Source organism: Phialemonium atrogriseum (assembly GCF_030411735.1).
Source record: "Phialemonium atrogriseum strain 8032-3 unplaced genomic scaffold QBC33scaffold_8, whole genome shotgun sequence".
In the NCBI taxonomy this organism is placed as follows: domain Eukaryota; kingdom Fungi; phylum Ascomycota; class Sordariomycetes; order Cephalothecales; family Cephalothecaceae; genus Phialemonium; species Phialemonium atrogriseum.
The window spans coordinates 594,355-607,842 of record NW_026848145.1 but is presented as its reverse complement, the minus strand read 5'-3'; the positions used below and the strand labels follow the sequence as shown (position 1 = coordinate 607,842).

The following is a 13,488-nucleotide window of genomic DNA, read 5'->3' as shown; positions in this document are numbered from 1 at the left end:
TTCGCCCCACGTGACCCACGGTCTCCTCCAATCAGAAGCTTCCTTCTGGGACCCATTTTGTTCCTTGAATCAGGGCAGCTTGCGGAGCTAGCAGTACCAGAACCCTCACTACTTACATCTAGGGAACTTCAGGCAGGATCCGGGCCAGAACAAGGTCAATTATCTCGGCTTCTTAGAGTCCTGTCGTTTTCTGATCCCGTGCGAAGTAGGGTCTCGTGAGAAACACCGCAGCCCATCATGGCTCAAGACACTGGCGCGGCGAAGCACGGCTCCGTCCGCCCGACACTGAGTTCCTGCGGGAGAAGCAGTTCGTATCTTAGCGACCACCAACAGTACCGGCCACCCCATCAACCCGAGAACCACTATGGAATTGATACCGTCGTTGAGGATTTACGAGCCTCTACCATTACGTCGCCGAAGCCGAACCTGGTCTCCTCGTTCATCGGTATTCCGTCGCCCGAGAATCCCCCCACGATTGTCGAGAGCGGACTGAACCATGACCTGTCGCACCCCAACTGCTCACCCGCGCCTGGCACCAAGACGAACAGGATCATAGCCACCCTGTTCTACAAGTCAACGTCTCCTCGAGCCTCTAACTCGATACCCTCGCCGCAGAAAATACCGTCCCCCAAGCAGTCGACATCGGATCTATCCGACATGCCCGCGAACATGGCACCCGGCAGCGACCTCGACGCCTTCCCCCTTGAACCACCAACAGCTGACCCAGAGCCCCTGGATCACCTCTACGGCTCCTATATCTCGCCGTTGTGCGTCACTTCCTTCCTACACCTCATGTCCAGCTTCCCCCTCCCACCAGGAGCCACGAACCCGACCTCGGCGCACCGCTGCCTCGACAACGCCACGCACCCCGCCGTCGTCGAGCTGACCCTCTCCCCGGCCCCGTCCCCGTCCTACCTCCCCCTCACCGACCTGCGCAAGCACGAGCTGATCTACCGGTTTGAGCGCGAATGGAACGTCGACGTGGCGCTGCAGCCCGACACGCTGTGGCGCCGGTACCCGCGACTGGTGGTGTTCGACATGGACAGCACGCTCATCACGCAGGAGGTGATCGACCTGCTGGCGGCCACCATCACGGACCCGCCCGACCTGGCCGCCCGCGTGGCCCACATCACGCACCGCGCCATGCTCGGCGAGCTCGAGTTCGACGCCGCGTTCCGCGAGCGCGTCGCCCTGCTCAAGGGCCTGCCGGCGGCCATCTTCGAGGGCCTCCGGCCCGTGCTCGACGTCACCGAGGGGGTGAGGCCGCTGCTGCGCGCGCTCAAGAGGCTCGGCATCAGGACGGCGGTGCTGTCGGGCGGGTTCCTGCCGCTGACGAGCTGGTTGGCTGGGGAGCTGGGCATCGACCACGCGCACGCGAACGAGGTGGTGATCGGGGAGGACGGGAGGCTGACTGGAGAGGTGAAGGGGCTGATCGTGGGGAAGGAGAGGAAGAGGGACCTGCTGGTGGAGATTGCCGGGAAGGAGGGCATTGCGCTGGATCAGACCATTGCGGTCGGGGACGGCGCCAACGACCTGCTCATGATGGACGCGGCTGGGCTAGGCGTGGCGTGGAACGCGAAGCCGAGGGTCCAGATGGAGGCCGGTGCGAGGCTTAACGGCAACAGCTTGCTGGACTTGCTGTATCTTTTCGGCTTCACGCGCGAGGAGATTGAGATTCTCTCTGCGTGAGCAGATTTTATGGCGGTATGAGAACAGCCTTCAACAAGTATTCGGATTGTGGATATGTTTACTTTTTTTGGGGAGGGGGAGGGATCCTGCTTTGGGGGGAAAGGGCCAATGTGGAAAGGAGGGGGGGAAGTCGGGCAAGCCACAGCAGGTCTCAGACCGAATTGGTGGCCTTTTGGATGCTTGCTGTCTGTACATACTTACTCAACTAGGTTGACCTACTGGGTGCGATGACATGGCCAGAATCTGCACCCCGAACAAGGCTAGAAATGTCTATACTCCCTTCCGAAACTTAGCACTCCCCTGACAATTTCGTAGTTGATCCATTCTGAGAGGGGGAAAGGTAGGATAATCAACCTTATCGAGGCAGTTTCATGCGCCGTATCTAGGAAGCTAACTACCTACAGGCCCAAGCATCATAATAACTAGGCTAATGCCTAAGTAATAGGAGCTATATTGCTTTTCCAAGTATTTACTGCAGATGTCAGGCCATATCTCGTGAAAAAGTCGTCCGTGGTGAGGCTGAGGCGGGGTTCGGACTACTGCGAGCACCGGGGCTCGCGCGTTCCCCACATGTAGATGCCGCCGGCAACCGCATGTTGTAGTAACCAGGAAAACAATAAACGATCGACGTAACAATTGTCGGCGGCATCCCCTCCTGCGGTGCTACGGCACGGTCACAATGGACGTGGGTATCAACTCGTCGCTGTCAGCCTCTCCACGCAGCCCAACCACGTCGGTGCAGAATGCAGGCGCGCCCGTCATCAAGCGCCGGGCCCCAATCGCCTGCCGGAGGTGAGATTCGCGTCCGCCGGATTGCCTTGGCCCACCGCCTGCCGCCGAATTCCCCTGACTGATCAACTCGAAACTCGTGTATGTGATGTAGATGCCGCCGCATGAGAAGCAAATGTCTCCATGACAGGGGACAACCGCCCTGTCAAGCTTGCCACGCTGCCGGACTCGGCGCCTCAGACTGGTGAATTCCCTACCCGTTCCTTGCCTTCCGCCGCCATGGCATTGGGTCCCGTCGCTTGTCGATGCTAACCGATCGTCAAGCGTGTTCCCGGTCCGTGGCCAGCCAGACCAGGACCGCGAGTATCGGCACCCTCGAATGAGGCAAGACAAGAATGGCAAGCGGGATCCGACCAAGACCCGCAGCGGTTCCCTTGAAGCCCCTATTGCCCGATTGCTGTCTCACTCAACCTCGTCTAAGAACATCAGACCCGCAGATGAATGGGACTTGCTGCCGCCGCTGCCTGAAATCATCGAGGCCGTCAACATGTTCACTCGTCATTATTTCCAGCTGGGATTCATTCCGAAGCAAGCCTTCCCGGAGAGCCTGAGGACGAACCACCGATCTGTCAGCGTGTTCTTGGTCCTCGGGATTCTCAGCATCTCAGCTCGCTTTATGCCGTCTTTGGTCGAACGCTATGGCAGTGGCGTGAAGGCCGCCGAGGTGTTTATGGAACACGCATCGGCCGTTGCCCTGGACGAGCTGTACAGAGGCCCGGATCTAGCGAGGTGTCAAGCGTTCTACCTGCTAAGCATTGCACAGCAAGGGAGCGGGCTGAAGAGCCAGAGCTCGGTAAGCCGCCTTCTTTTGTGCCTCACCAGTTGAGACGTCTTCCTGACTGTCACCCAGATCAACATGGCTATCGCCCTGCGAATGGCCACCCTGATGCGCCTCCATCGGGAAGAGACCTACACTCTTATTAACCCCACGAAAGAGCTGGTCATCAAGGCAGAGTCTGCACGCCGCACACTAGTAAGCCGCTCCAGCTGGTTATCACCTCGGAGGTCGAGCCAGGACGTCTATCTTCACTAAGTTGGTGTTATGATGCTGACGCCTCGGCCTAGTGGATGCTGCACAGTCAAGACAATATCCATTCAGGACCTGCATCTCCTGTATCTCTTGTGGCATCTGATATCACCGCTCTACTCCCATGCAACGAAGAAGACTTTGCCAATGGCATGGAACCTCAATCGCGAGCAGCACTTGAAGACACCCCGCCCGCTGTAGAGAACCCGAGATTGATAACTGACCAAGGAAGATCTCTGTTTGCCACTTTAATTCAGTCGCATTACCTGTGGGGTACCATTTCTCGGCGAGCCATGAGCCGGGATAAAAGCACGCGTCCATGGGAACTAAATAGCGAGTACGGTAAGATGGAAATCAAATTGAGAGAGTGGGAGGGCGGGCTGCCACATGGGTGCCAGTGGAGCAACGTCCTTCTCAAAGGGTACAAGGCAGGCGGGGAGGACTTGGTATGCCAGCATCATCCAATGACAGTTTACTTGGGCATCGACTGACCTCACGAACTAGGCATATCTAGGTGTCTCGATGATTACCCGCCTCTGCAATATTGTACTGCGGAAGGCCTATCTCGACGAGTAAGCCCCAACTTTCTGTTGTAAAGAAACCTCCTGCTTACACACTCCCACTAGAATCGTAGCCTCGGCCTCGGGCAAGTCAGAACCTACCTTGCAACCGTTCTGGGCCAACATGTCGTACGAGCTCTTCAATAACGTAAGAATGTTGCATGAGCAAATCGAGACCCAGTTCAAAGTAAGGACCAATGACGACGGGAAAGGCGTCCAGATGGCGGCTTTCTGCGTCTACAGCTGCGGTTTCTTCGCCTGCTACCTATGCAAATGTCCGAATAGTAAGGGGCCTGGAAACTTCAATATTCTATTCATAGGATGCTAACAGCAGTCCTAGTCTGCCCAGACCCTGCCATCACCCGGGAAGGCCCAGCCATGGTACAGCGCTGCGTCACAATTCTGACAGAGAGCCAAGATCTATGGCCCCTGGCCTCACGATGGCTTGATGGGCTTATAAAGTTCAGAGACCAGAAGTGTGCTGCCGCAGGTGTAGAAGGCAGCATGGCCGATGGGGTAAGTCCCCAGTGTCACACACCCTAATGAGGTCTTTCATCTCTGCCGTTCACACTGCTAATTGTGCCTCTATAGAGGGAACCCATCCCCCATGTGCTGCACCAAGCACCCGAGCCACCTGCCACAAAACCCATCCAGCAATCAATACTTACTACTATTGCCCCTCTTCCTCCCCATCCACATCCGCCCATGGACGACCAGCACAACAGGCAGGCACACAGCCCTGGCACACCAATGCCCCCTCTCCTGCAAACGAACCCCCTACCACAGACATATATCGACCCCAACCTGCGACTGCCCGCACCACAATCACAACAGGAGCCAATGCACCCCCAGCACGCCCACCCCCACGTCCACGCACACACCCAACCAGCAGCTCCCGCCCACGACCACCACCAACAGGGCCGCCCATCAACCGACGGCCTCGGCCTCCTGATCGAGGCATTCGACACCCACCAAAACCACAACCACAACCACCACCACCACCACCCTCAGGCCGCCGGCGCCGACAGCCTACAGATACCGGTTCCCGACGTCGCCTACGACCCGCCGCCGCCACACCACCCACACCCGCACGAGTGCTATCCCGTGACGGCGGCGGCGCCGGGGGGCCCCGGGGGGGTGCCGACCAACGACGGGTACGAGAACGAGCTGCAGTTCTACATGTCCGACGGGATGCCCATCATATCGCAGGGGTGGGTTACTGGGGATATGTATGGGTTTTGAGATGGGGGGGTTTGGGGAGGAGGGGGGAAGGAGGGCGGGGGAAGGGAAATGAGGGAAAGGGAAAGGAACGGAAAGAAAAAGGGGCATGGATGGGATTCGGAGTTGGCTGGCGGTTCTTTCACATGTGTTCCGTTTCTGCTGGGAATACCAGGCCTCACTCAGGTCAGGTCAGGTCTATCTTCTTATATATATACACGATCCGGGCCTTTTCATGTTCAACTAAGCATTCATGTATGTTCTCGATCCGAAATAACCCCGTCACTTCGCGTCCTTGTCGAGCGGAGCCATGTCGCCTATTGGTGGGAGTAGTAGTAGGTTCTAGATGGATGATTTATAGAAGGACGGGCAGAATGAGCTCTGGGTGCTAAGCTAGAACAAGTTGTTTATGGCAGTTCGGGAGGAAACCCCATCATATACAACTTCACCAGTTGCAGAATGATTGCGAAGCGAGCAGCATATCAACAAGTGACACCCATCAGACCACAAAAACTAGAAGCCGTTGTTTGGCCAGAAGCGTTTTGGTGGTTGTTTCCTTTTTAGGGGGGGGAGATACGCGGATGTATTTCGACTATCTACGTAACATCTGGCCTTTCCATCGACCACGGCCACTCGGCCGGGTCGGGGGGGGCGAAGCTTGTGAGACATGGAATGCCAAGGGTTCTTGCCCGCATTCTCTCAGTCGGAAATGGCGGACGAGTTCTCTAGGCTTTTCTGCCAAACAAATGTGCTTTCCGTCTGGTTCCATCAGCTCAAAAAGGAGGCTTTGGCAGTGAGTGCCCGTCTACCGTTTAACCCTCTTTGTCTTCGAGAACTCCAGGACCAAAAAAATTACAGGTTCCCTCTCTGTCCGCCGGGAACGTATCCGAAACTCCTATAATCCGGTTCACTTGAACAGGACTACGTTTCCAACTCGGCCGCCGTGTGCTTTCGTTACGTCCCGGCCTTCCATCCCCGGAATCTACATGATTTTGGGTGGCTACATGCTTCGTGGACGAGGCATGCAGCTATACATGATTTATCTCTTTCTATCGTGGGCCCGTGAAAGAGTATTTGGAAAATTGCAAACTGGTGGTAGCGGCGTTAGGGGTAGGGGGGAAGGTGCAAGGTAATGTGATGCAGTGTCAAGGGGTATGGTGCTGGGTGGTGTCCGATAAAATAATGCGATAGGGGTTTATATACACCTGACCTAGGCATCTCCGCGATACCAGCCGTAGTGTACTTGTGTCGTGTCGTGTTGCGTCTAGGGCTAAGGGGGCAGGCAGTGCTGGATTGGTTGAGACCAGGGTCCGATCCTCCTTCCCGTGCAACTGCGTGTTCAGAAGCTGAAATTCAACGCAGGTAGTCGGTCGGAAGGGGTGCGGGTTCGCCTAGGAGGCCGAGTATATGGGCGGGAGCAGATGCCGCGCTCAACTCTGCTGCATCACGTTCGCTGTACCCCCAATCTGGCGCTTGACTTGCTCGCGAGCCCATCGGGCGGTCTCAATAGTCCGGGGTTGGAAATCACGGTTGACCCGCGTCTCCTTGATCAGGGCAGTAAGCCAATCTTGGCGGAAGGCCTCGACCAATTCTCCGTTTGGATATGCATCGGCAAGGTCACTAAACAGGGGTTAGTGGTGAACTGACCAACAAGAGGCGGGGATCCCTTACCCAATGACACCCATCGAAGCCCTCATCAAGGCCTCGCTACGGTTCGCATCGCCAGAAATGCTGCTAAGCAACTCGAAGATCGACTGCACGTACGGCTGGAGGACTTGGGCTGCGCGGAAAACAGTCAGTTAGAAAGACGAGACAAGTCAAAACATTGCGGCAAACTTACTCTTGGAGCTGGTCTTCATAGCACCAATAATGCCACCCCAGGCATCCATAATGCCTTCTCGCAGGGAGACGACATAGTCGAACATCTCGTACGAGCCTTCGGGTGTCGCGGAGACAGTGGCAGCTTGTTGGAGCACCTGGGCAACAACAGAAAGATACGTCTCAAAATGACCACCGATGGCACCAGCAATATCTCCAAAACATTGAAGGATAGCCGGCTTAAACTGGTTGGAAAGCGTGGTACTCTAGATGCGGTGTTAGAGGACAAGCAGATACTATGGTGTGATTATGGGGTGGGTGGCAGGAGAAGATCAAAAGCAGAAGAAGATGATGGACGAACCCTGAGATTGTTGAGAAGATAGTTCATGAAGTTGTCGCAGTAAGGCTGGCTGCGCTCTCCCATGGACCGGGTGATATCGCTGACGAGGCCAATAGCCATCGAGCACAAACTGGGCTCCTCCTGATTGCCGAGGGCATTGTAAAGGAAGGGGCTGAAGGCGTCCATGTACTTGATGAACTCCTCCTCCATGGCATTCGAGAGGCTGCTGATAGTTGCAAAGACGGCTTCCGGCACAGTAGACTTTCCAGCCACGGTGGCAAGGACCTGGAGCAGAACCTGCATGATCACGTCGCCTTGGGGTGTAATCTCCTTGTCCAGTCGCTGGATGATTGCTTGAAGGACAGCACAGAGGCTGGTCTGGATGTCTTCGAGGGTGATCTTGTCCTCAACGCTGACGACCTGAGTCTGCATGGGGATGGTCTCCTCGAGTCGCTTGATGATGACGTCCGAGAGCGAGGCGATCGAGGCAAGGCTCTCATTCGCCGAGCTCTGGACAAAGACGTTGAGAACCTCGTAGGCAGCCGTTCGGATGGCGGTGTCACACTCGGGACGGGCGGTCACGGTAAGAAGATTGCTCACGGCCTCGTTGAAGTGAGGAGTGATGGGGTTCTGCTGGACGCCGGGTTCGCCAGCAAAGCGCTCAGCAAGGTTCATCAAGGCCCAGCAGCAGGAAGCGCCCATCTTGGGGCTGTTCAAGAGACCAGCAAACAGGGATCTTAGCAGGGGCTCGAGGTGTTGACCGGGGTCGACGGCATCGGAACAGGCCTCGGTTATGCGGCCAAGAGCATAGGCGGTCGAGTCCCTGACGTGGATCGAGGGGTCATCCATCATGCTGATCAGTGGCTGCATGCCGGACTTGACGATCGGCTCCAGGACCTTCTCTTCGGGACCGTCCATAATGGCACCAAATGCCGAGACGGCAGCGTCGCGGTTATGCCAGTCGTCGGATCGCAGGTTCGCCTCGACAAACTGAATGACGGGCGGGATAACGGCTGAGCCGACAGCCTGGGCATACAGTTGCAGGCACTGGTATGCGGCACGAGAGATGTTATACTCATCGTCGGTGGCATCCTCATCCTGCTTCGTAAGAAGGCTGAGGAGGACTGGTACCACCTCATTTGCGGCAACACGAGCGAAATTGTAGAATGGCCGCATCTGCTCGGAGCTCTCCACCTGGGCATTGTCATCTTCGATGGCGATCTCCTCCTCGCAGACGGTGCTCCAGAACTCTACTGCGAGCTTCGCGACATCCTCATCGGTGCTCTTCATGCCGAGAATCGTGAGGCCGAATAGCGCCTTCTCCATGTAGAAGCGCATGTTCTCGTAGTACAAGCCCATAATGCGGTTGAGGCAGCCGAAAGCGCCCTGTTGGATGCGCGAGTCTTCGGCCTGGGTAGCCTCGCAGACGACCTGCATGATGTAGTTCCTCTCTCCCTCGTGCTTGAAGTTGTTCCCAACGAACTCGAGCGAGTCGCCGAGGGCGGTGATGGCCGCCAAACGGACCTCGCCGTTAGGCTCCTCCTTCCGTGCGCCCTGCACGACGGCCGTCAGGATGGCGTTGGAGTGTGTGATCAAGGCAGTACGGAGCTCCGGGTCCTGGCCTTCGCAGATGAAGCCGATGGCGGTCAGCGACGACTGCTTCTGGTGCTCATCCCCCTCGCTGACATTCCGGACCAAGGCGTGCATCAGGTCCGGCCATTGGTCCCGAGGAAGCTCTATGGAGGCGATGGCGGCCACGACCTGCGCCGCCGCCTGACCGGCCTGGCTGTTGGCGGAAGAGAGGGTCTGCAGGGCGAGCTGTTTGACGCGCGTCTTGGTATCTTGGTCGGTCTGCTGAAGCCATTTCGCGTGCAACTGGGCTTGCCGGGAGAATTCGCGGGCGGTGAAGGCGTTCTTCAAGGCGAGGCCGGCAGCCAAGCGAATCTGACCCTGGGCACTCTCATTTGCCAGTTCTTGGACGAGGGTCGCGAGGTATAATGACTGTGATCGAGGGTCTGGATTAGCGCTGAAGAATATTGGTGCCAATTCGGGGGCCCACTTACGAAGTTCGTCTCCGCAGCTTGGGTGAGTTGCTGTTCGGCGGCATGGCGATGAGTCGCATCTGTGAAGGGGGGGAGAGAAGTCGGTCAGCAACCTAGTCACGGCAGTGGCGGAGTTCGACGCGATTCCGCACGTGCAATGCGAGGGGACTAACCGGGAGACAGCGAATTAGTGAGGACAGTGTTAATGTCCGGTGCTGAAGAAGCGCCCTCCATAACGGGTGGTTTATGAAGAGAACGAGATCTGGACGAGTGGTTGTGTGGTGTGGTTGTTCAGATCGATGGGCAACAGCGCGGGAGGCAGCTCGTTGTGTTGGAAGGTTTGAAGGTTTCAAGGTAGGTTCGTTGCACGTGGAAGACTAGTCTCTGCCTGGCTGGGAACAAGCGGGGAGGCTCAGTCGCAGCAGCCACTTCTCAGTGAGTGACAAGGGCTTGTTTTGGTTACGCTTCTTTTGTGCGAGGCGAAACGTATTTCCAGAGTGACCAAGGGTTTTGGTGGTGAGCAAAATGTCAAGCTGAGGTTGACGTGCGGGTCTCTATTTTTTTCAATTTTTTTGTTGACAATCACGAGCCCCGGCAGGTCGATATGCGGCCCTGGTGGTGCCTGCTGCTTGCACGACTGGGTCGGGACTAAATTAGAGAGGGGCACTCTCGCTAAACGGGCCTGGAAATGAACGTGGAGAAGAGGAGCGGGTACAGGCGACTGCGACCGTGTGTTCTGAGGCTGCTTAAGAGATTTCTGGAATAGTCGACGTCCAAGAGGCAAGGTTGGAAGGGTGGAAGGCTCCAGTCACAGGTAGAGTTCAGGAGTTGGAAGTCTCAGTCAGTCAGGCTGGCTCACGAGCGGGAAACTCACCTTTGATCGGCCTGGTGGAAAAATTGCACTGTGCAACGCCAATTTGGGGGGAAATCAGTGGCCTTCTCAGCAGCTCATTGGCCGTACGTGGGTGCCCGACAATGACTAATCAGGAGTTCATGGCATGCCTGCCAATCATCACCCGGAAACGGAGCGCCATCAAAGGAAGCTCTCCAACCAACAGGTCCCATTAGGGGTACCCCAGATTCAAACTCCTTTTTTGATGACGTCCTCTAGGTTTACTCCCTCTAGGCAGGCAACTAGCAACCGACACCTCCGAGAAGAGCGAAATTCGTACAGCAAGCAAGCGCAATTACGTAGATACGAGAATTGACCAGAATATGACAGAGATCCACATTAGTTCAGTCTTTTTGCACGCCGCCACGCGGATTCCCGTGGTATACGGATGCTCAAATGGGGGGGATGGAGGTTGATAAGGACACGATGGGGGATCTAAGGAGAGGGACAGCCGCAGGTTGGACTGCCTGGCGAAATTGTTTCGTACTCGATGTCATTGACGTCGACTATGTACGAAAGGAGGGCTGTCCCCCTCTCGATTATGAGAGGGCGCCACAAGGAGTTTCGCTAAGATATTTACTTGAATCTGCCCATGAAAAGCATCTCGTTCCGCCTGGTTGAGGCTTCGTCCTATACGCCGGGAACTCTAGCAGTTTCCATCTTCCATCCCCCTTCCCAATGCTCCATCTATCCGCGATGTTCAATGCAGTCGTAGAAGCCACAAAGAATTGATAAGTACGCCCAATGCCATAAGAGAGAAGATAAAAAAGCAAAAAGCAAACACCGGCTTCGCTTTCATGTTTAGGTATGAGGTGATGGCAGTGTCCAGCCCAGCGGCCGTTTCCGATATCAAGTCCACGAGCCATTGCCGGGGTATTTACCAGGTAAAGCTTTCCTCGATGAAATCCACCACCTGGCGCTCGTCCTGGACCATCCTCGCAGCAGATCTCACGTCGTCGGCCAAACCGCCGGGCCCGCAGACAGACACGCACATGGCGCCCACCTGCTCATGAACCTCCCTCCTCAGCAGCATCGGGATGTTCGGCCGCCCGGGAAATATCCGGACCGTGTTCGACGCGCTGCCAATCTCGCGCGAGTTCTTCGGCCGCGTGATGAAGAGCTTGATCTGCAATATCTCTTTCCTGTTGGGGAGGCGCAGGATCGTATCCATCCACGGCCGCACCCACTCGAGCGCCTCATAGTCGCGGATGATCCAGACGAGGGTTATGCGACGTGTCGCGACGACACCCGTGTTGTAGCCGTCGATCAGGTGCTTCAGATAGCTGATTTGGTGCGTGATACCGGTCGCACCGGCGAAGAGTACGACGTGCCCGTAACTGTCCAGGCAGTGGTGGCCTGCATAGGGGCCTTCGAATGCTGCACGTAGCCTCACGGCCGGCGATTGGGCCATGATGGCGGTGTCGTAGAGTTTGCGGGTGAAGCCGGTCTGGGCCCCGATGACGAAGGAGACGCTGGTCGTCGTGGGTCTTTCCAGCGTGGCGAGGTCCTTCTCGTTAGTGGGGAGCGCAGGATGACCGGCGTGCTCCACCCACGCGATGGAGAATGGGTGGTTCTCCCAAGCATTGACTCCTGCGAAGCGGAGGTATGCGTGAGTACCTGGCTTGATGTTGATGTATTGTGGCAGACAAAGTGTCACCCGGCACGTCTCACCGGGCATGGGCTCAACAACCGCCTCGGTATATCCCCTTTCTGACCAGTTGCAGTACGCCAGGCGGACCATGCGGGCCAGTCGCTCGGCGAACCAGAGGAGCATGATGGCGATAATCCAGGGAAGCTGAGGGAGCCCCCCGGGGATCGATGCCGACACGCAGTGGACCAAGGTGCAGACGAAGGTGATAAATGCCAGGATTATGTGGGTGGAGAGAAACGTCTCGTAGAAGGCGTGCCTGAGGGGCGACACGGACAGGATCAAAAGGAATATCATGGCTAGGGTACCGACCGAGCCGGAGGCAATAAATCGATTGTGCAACATCTTGGCGTGTACACTCTCCCATCCGCCGTCCGCAACTTGAACGATGGCCCACGCGATAGTGTGAATCAGGGCTTCGATAACCACGACGCGACCCATCCATCGGTGAAGGAGATTGTATGTGTCGAAGCTGATCTGCAAGATCGAGATCAAGGGGTTGTTCCGGCCGGCGAGGATGATCAGAGGGACCATATTCACCAATGCCAGCATCCCTGACCGGCCTCGAAGCTCGGCACAGAATGCATACTTGTTCTGATTCTGCCAATTCAACAGAAACATGTAGGCCAGGTTGCTGGCCAGGTAGAGTCCGAGCAGCAGACTGTGAAACCGAGACGGTAGGGTGCCCATGTTGACGGCCGATGAGAGGCGGAATTCTCGGTTATGGCGCTTCCTCCACAGGGGCGCGTAGATCAGCCTTCTCTTTATGCCGGGCATCCAATCCCACTGCTTGATTTTCCAAAAGCCTTGTTTATCCCCTGGTACGTGCATTGCCGTGACCTGGCGAAATTTTGCCCACACCAGCTCCGTTATCCTGATGATGAGTACACACAGGCCAGCGATGCCCAAGGTCCACCATAGGAGATCCCTGACGAGGTAGTTGCCTGATTGGTTGACCCCGTTCAGCCCGGTGTCATACGGTGCGATGGTGGAGCCCGGCAGGGCCGGAGTCTCTGTTAATGTTGCTGTCAAGTCCAGGTGAGCATCTCTGGGAGGTATGGCGGGCGTCGACAAGAGTGGCTGAAGCGCAACGGCGAGCCTGCGCCGCTGGAAGTCCATCGAGGCCGAGAACAAGGTCAAGAACGAGAGAAGGGGTCGGGTTAGGTGGGTGTATGGGTGTGTGGGCGCGTGGGTGTGTCCTTGGAATGGTCTTGGAGGCCTAGCCAGTGACTGAGTCTGGGCCGGGGCTGCAAAGGGTTCTATAGTGGAATCCTTCCGGCCAGACAGCTTCGCTGTCTGTAGAATCGTTCGAGGACAATTGTCGATGTTATTATTGAGGACCAACTGGGCTGGGCAACAATAACATTGTAATGGACGGACAAAGGCAGCAACACCAAGTAAACCAGGACACAATGCTTGCTCCAGAAAGTCTTTGGGCAACACTTGTCTCGGACGAACCAAGCTT

The 13,488-nt window shown here is 56.5% G+C and overlaps 4 protein-coding genes across 4 annotated transcripts; 2 read left to right on the top strand and 2 right to left on the bottom strand.

Annotated features, from left to right (window-relative positions):
- The first annotated feature begins 48 nt into the window (after positions 1-48).
- On the top strand, positions 49-2,115 carry QBC33DRAFT_533984 (phosphoserine phosphatase). Its single transcript, XM_060427504.1, has one exon. The coding sequence runs from the start codon at positions 238-240 to the stop codon at positions 1,687-1,689; it is 1,452 nt and encodes a 483-aa protein (XP_060285082.1). The 5' UTR covers positions 49-237; the 3' UTR covers positions 1,690-2,115.
- A 164-nt stretch (positions 2,116-2,279) lies between these two features.
- On the top strand, positions 2,280-5,313 carry QBC33DRAFT_533982 (uncharacterized protein). Its single transcript, XM_060427503.1, has 9 exons — positions 2,280-2,481; positions 2,573-2,662; positions 2,743-3,271; positions 3,329-3,451; positions 3,544-3,951; positions 4,010-4,077; positions 4,132-4,349; positions 4,406-4,581; positions 4,657-5,313. Exons 1-9 carry the CDS (start codon positions 2,369-2,371, stop codon positions 5,305-5,307), a joined length of 2,376 nt encoding a protein of 791 aa, XP_060285081.1. The 5' UTR covers positions 2,280-2,368; the 3' UTR covers positions 5,308-5,313.
- A 1,400-nt stretch (positions 5,314-6,713) lies between these two features.
- Positions 6,714-9,717, bottom strand: QBC33DRAFT_448401 (putative importin subunit beta-1 protein; the record flags this gene model as incomplete). The annotated part of the gene is made up of 6 exons (XM_060424466.1): positions 6,714-6,903; positions 6,955-7,063; positions 7,124-7,367; positions 7,463-9,442; positions 9,505-9,563; positions 9,657-9,717. 6 exons carry the CDS (start codon positions 9,715-9,717, stop codon positions 6,714-6,716), a joined length of 2,643 nt encoding a protein of 880 aa, XP_060285080.1.
- A 1,254-nt stretch (positions 9,718-10,971) lies between these two features.
- Positions 10,972-13,267, bottom strand: QBC33DRAFT_363580 (putative ferric reductase). The gene has a single exon (XM_060423940.1). The coding sequence runs from the start codon at positions 13,140-13,142 to the stop codon at positions 11,253-11,255; it is 1,890 nt and encodes a 629-aa protein (XP_060285079.1). The 5' UTR covers positions 13,143-13,267; the 3' UTR covers positions 10,972-11,252.
- Positions 13,268-13,488: the final 221 nt, after the last annotated feature.

Coding starts and splice junctions, on each gene's coding strand:
- QBC33DRAFT_533984 (XM_060427504.1), top strand. CDS start 238: ATGGCTCAAGACACTGGCGCGGCGAAGCACGGCTCCGTCCGCCCGACA.
- QBC33DRAFT_533982 (XM_060427503.1), top strand. CDS start 2,369: ATGGACGTGGGTATCAACTCGTCGCTGTCAGCCTCTCCACGCAGCCCA. Junction 3,272..3,328: donor GGCTGAAGAGCCAGAGCTCG/GTAAGCCGCCTT, acceptor ACTGTCACCCAG/ATCAACATGGCTATCGCCCT. Junction 4,582..4,656: donor AAGGCAGCATGGCCGATGGG/GTAAGTCCCCAG, acceptor GTGCCTCTATAG/AGGGAACCCATCCCCCATGT.
- QBC33DRAFT_363580 (XM_060423940.1), bottom strand. CDS start 13,142: ATGGACTTCCAGCGGCGCAGGCTCGCCGTTGCGCTTCAGCCACTCTTG.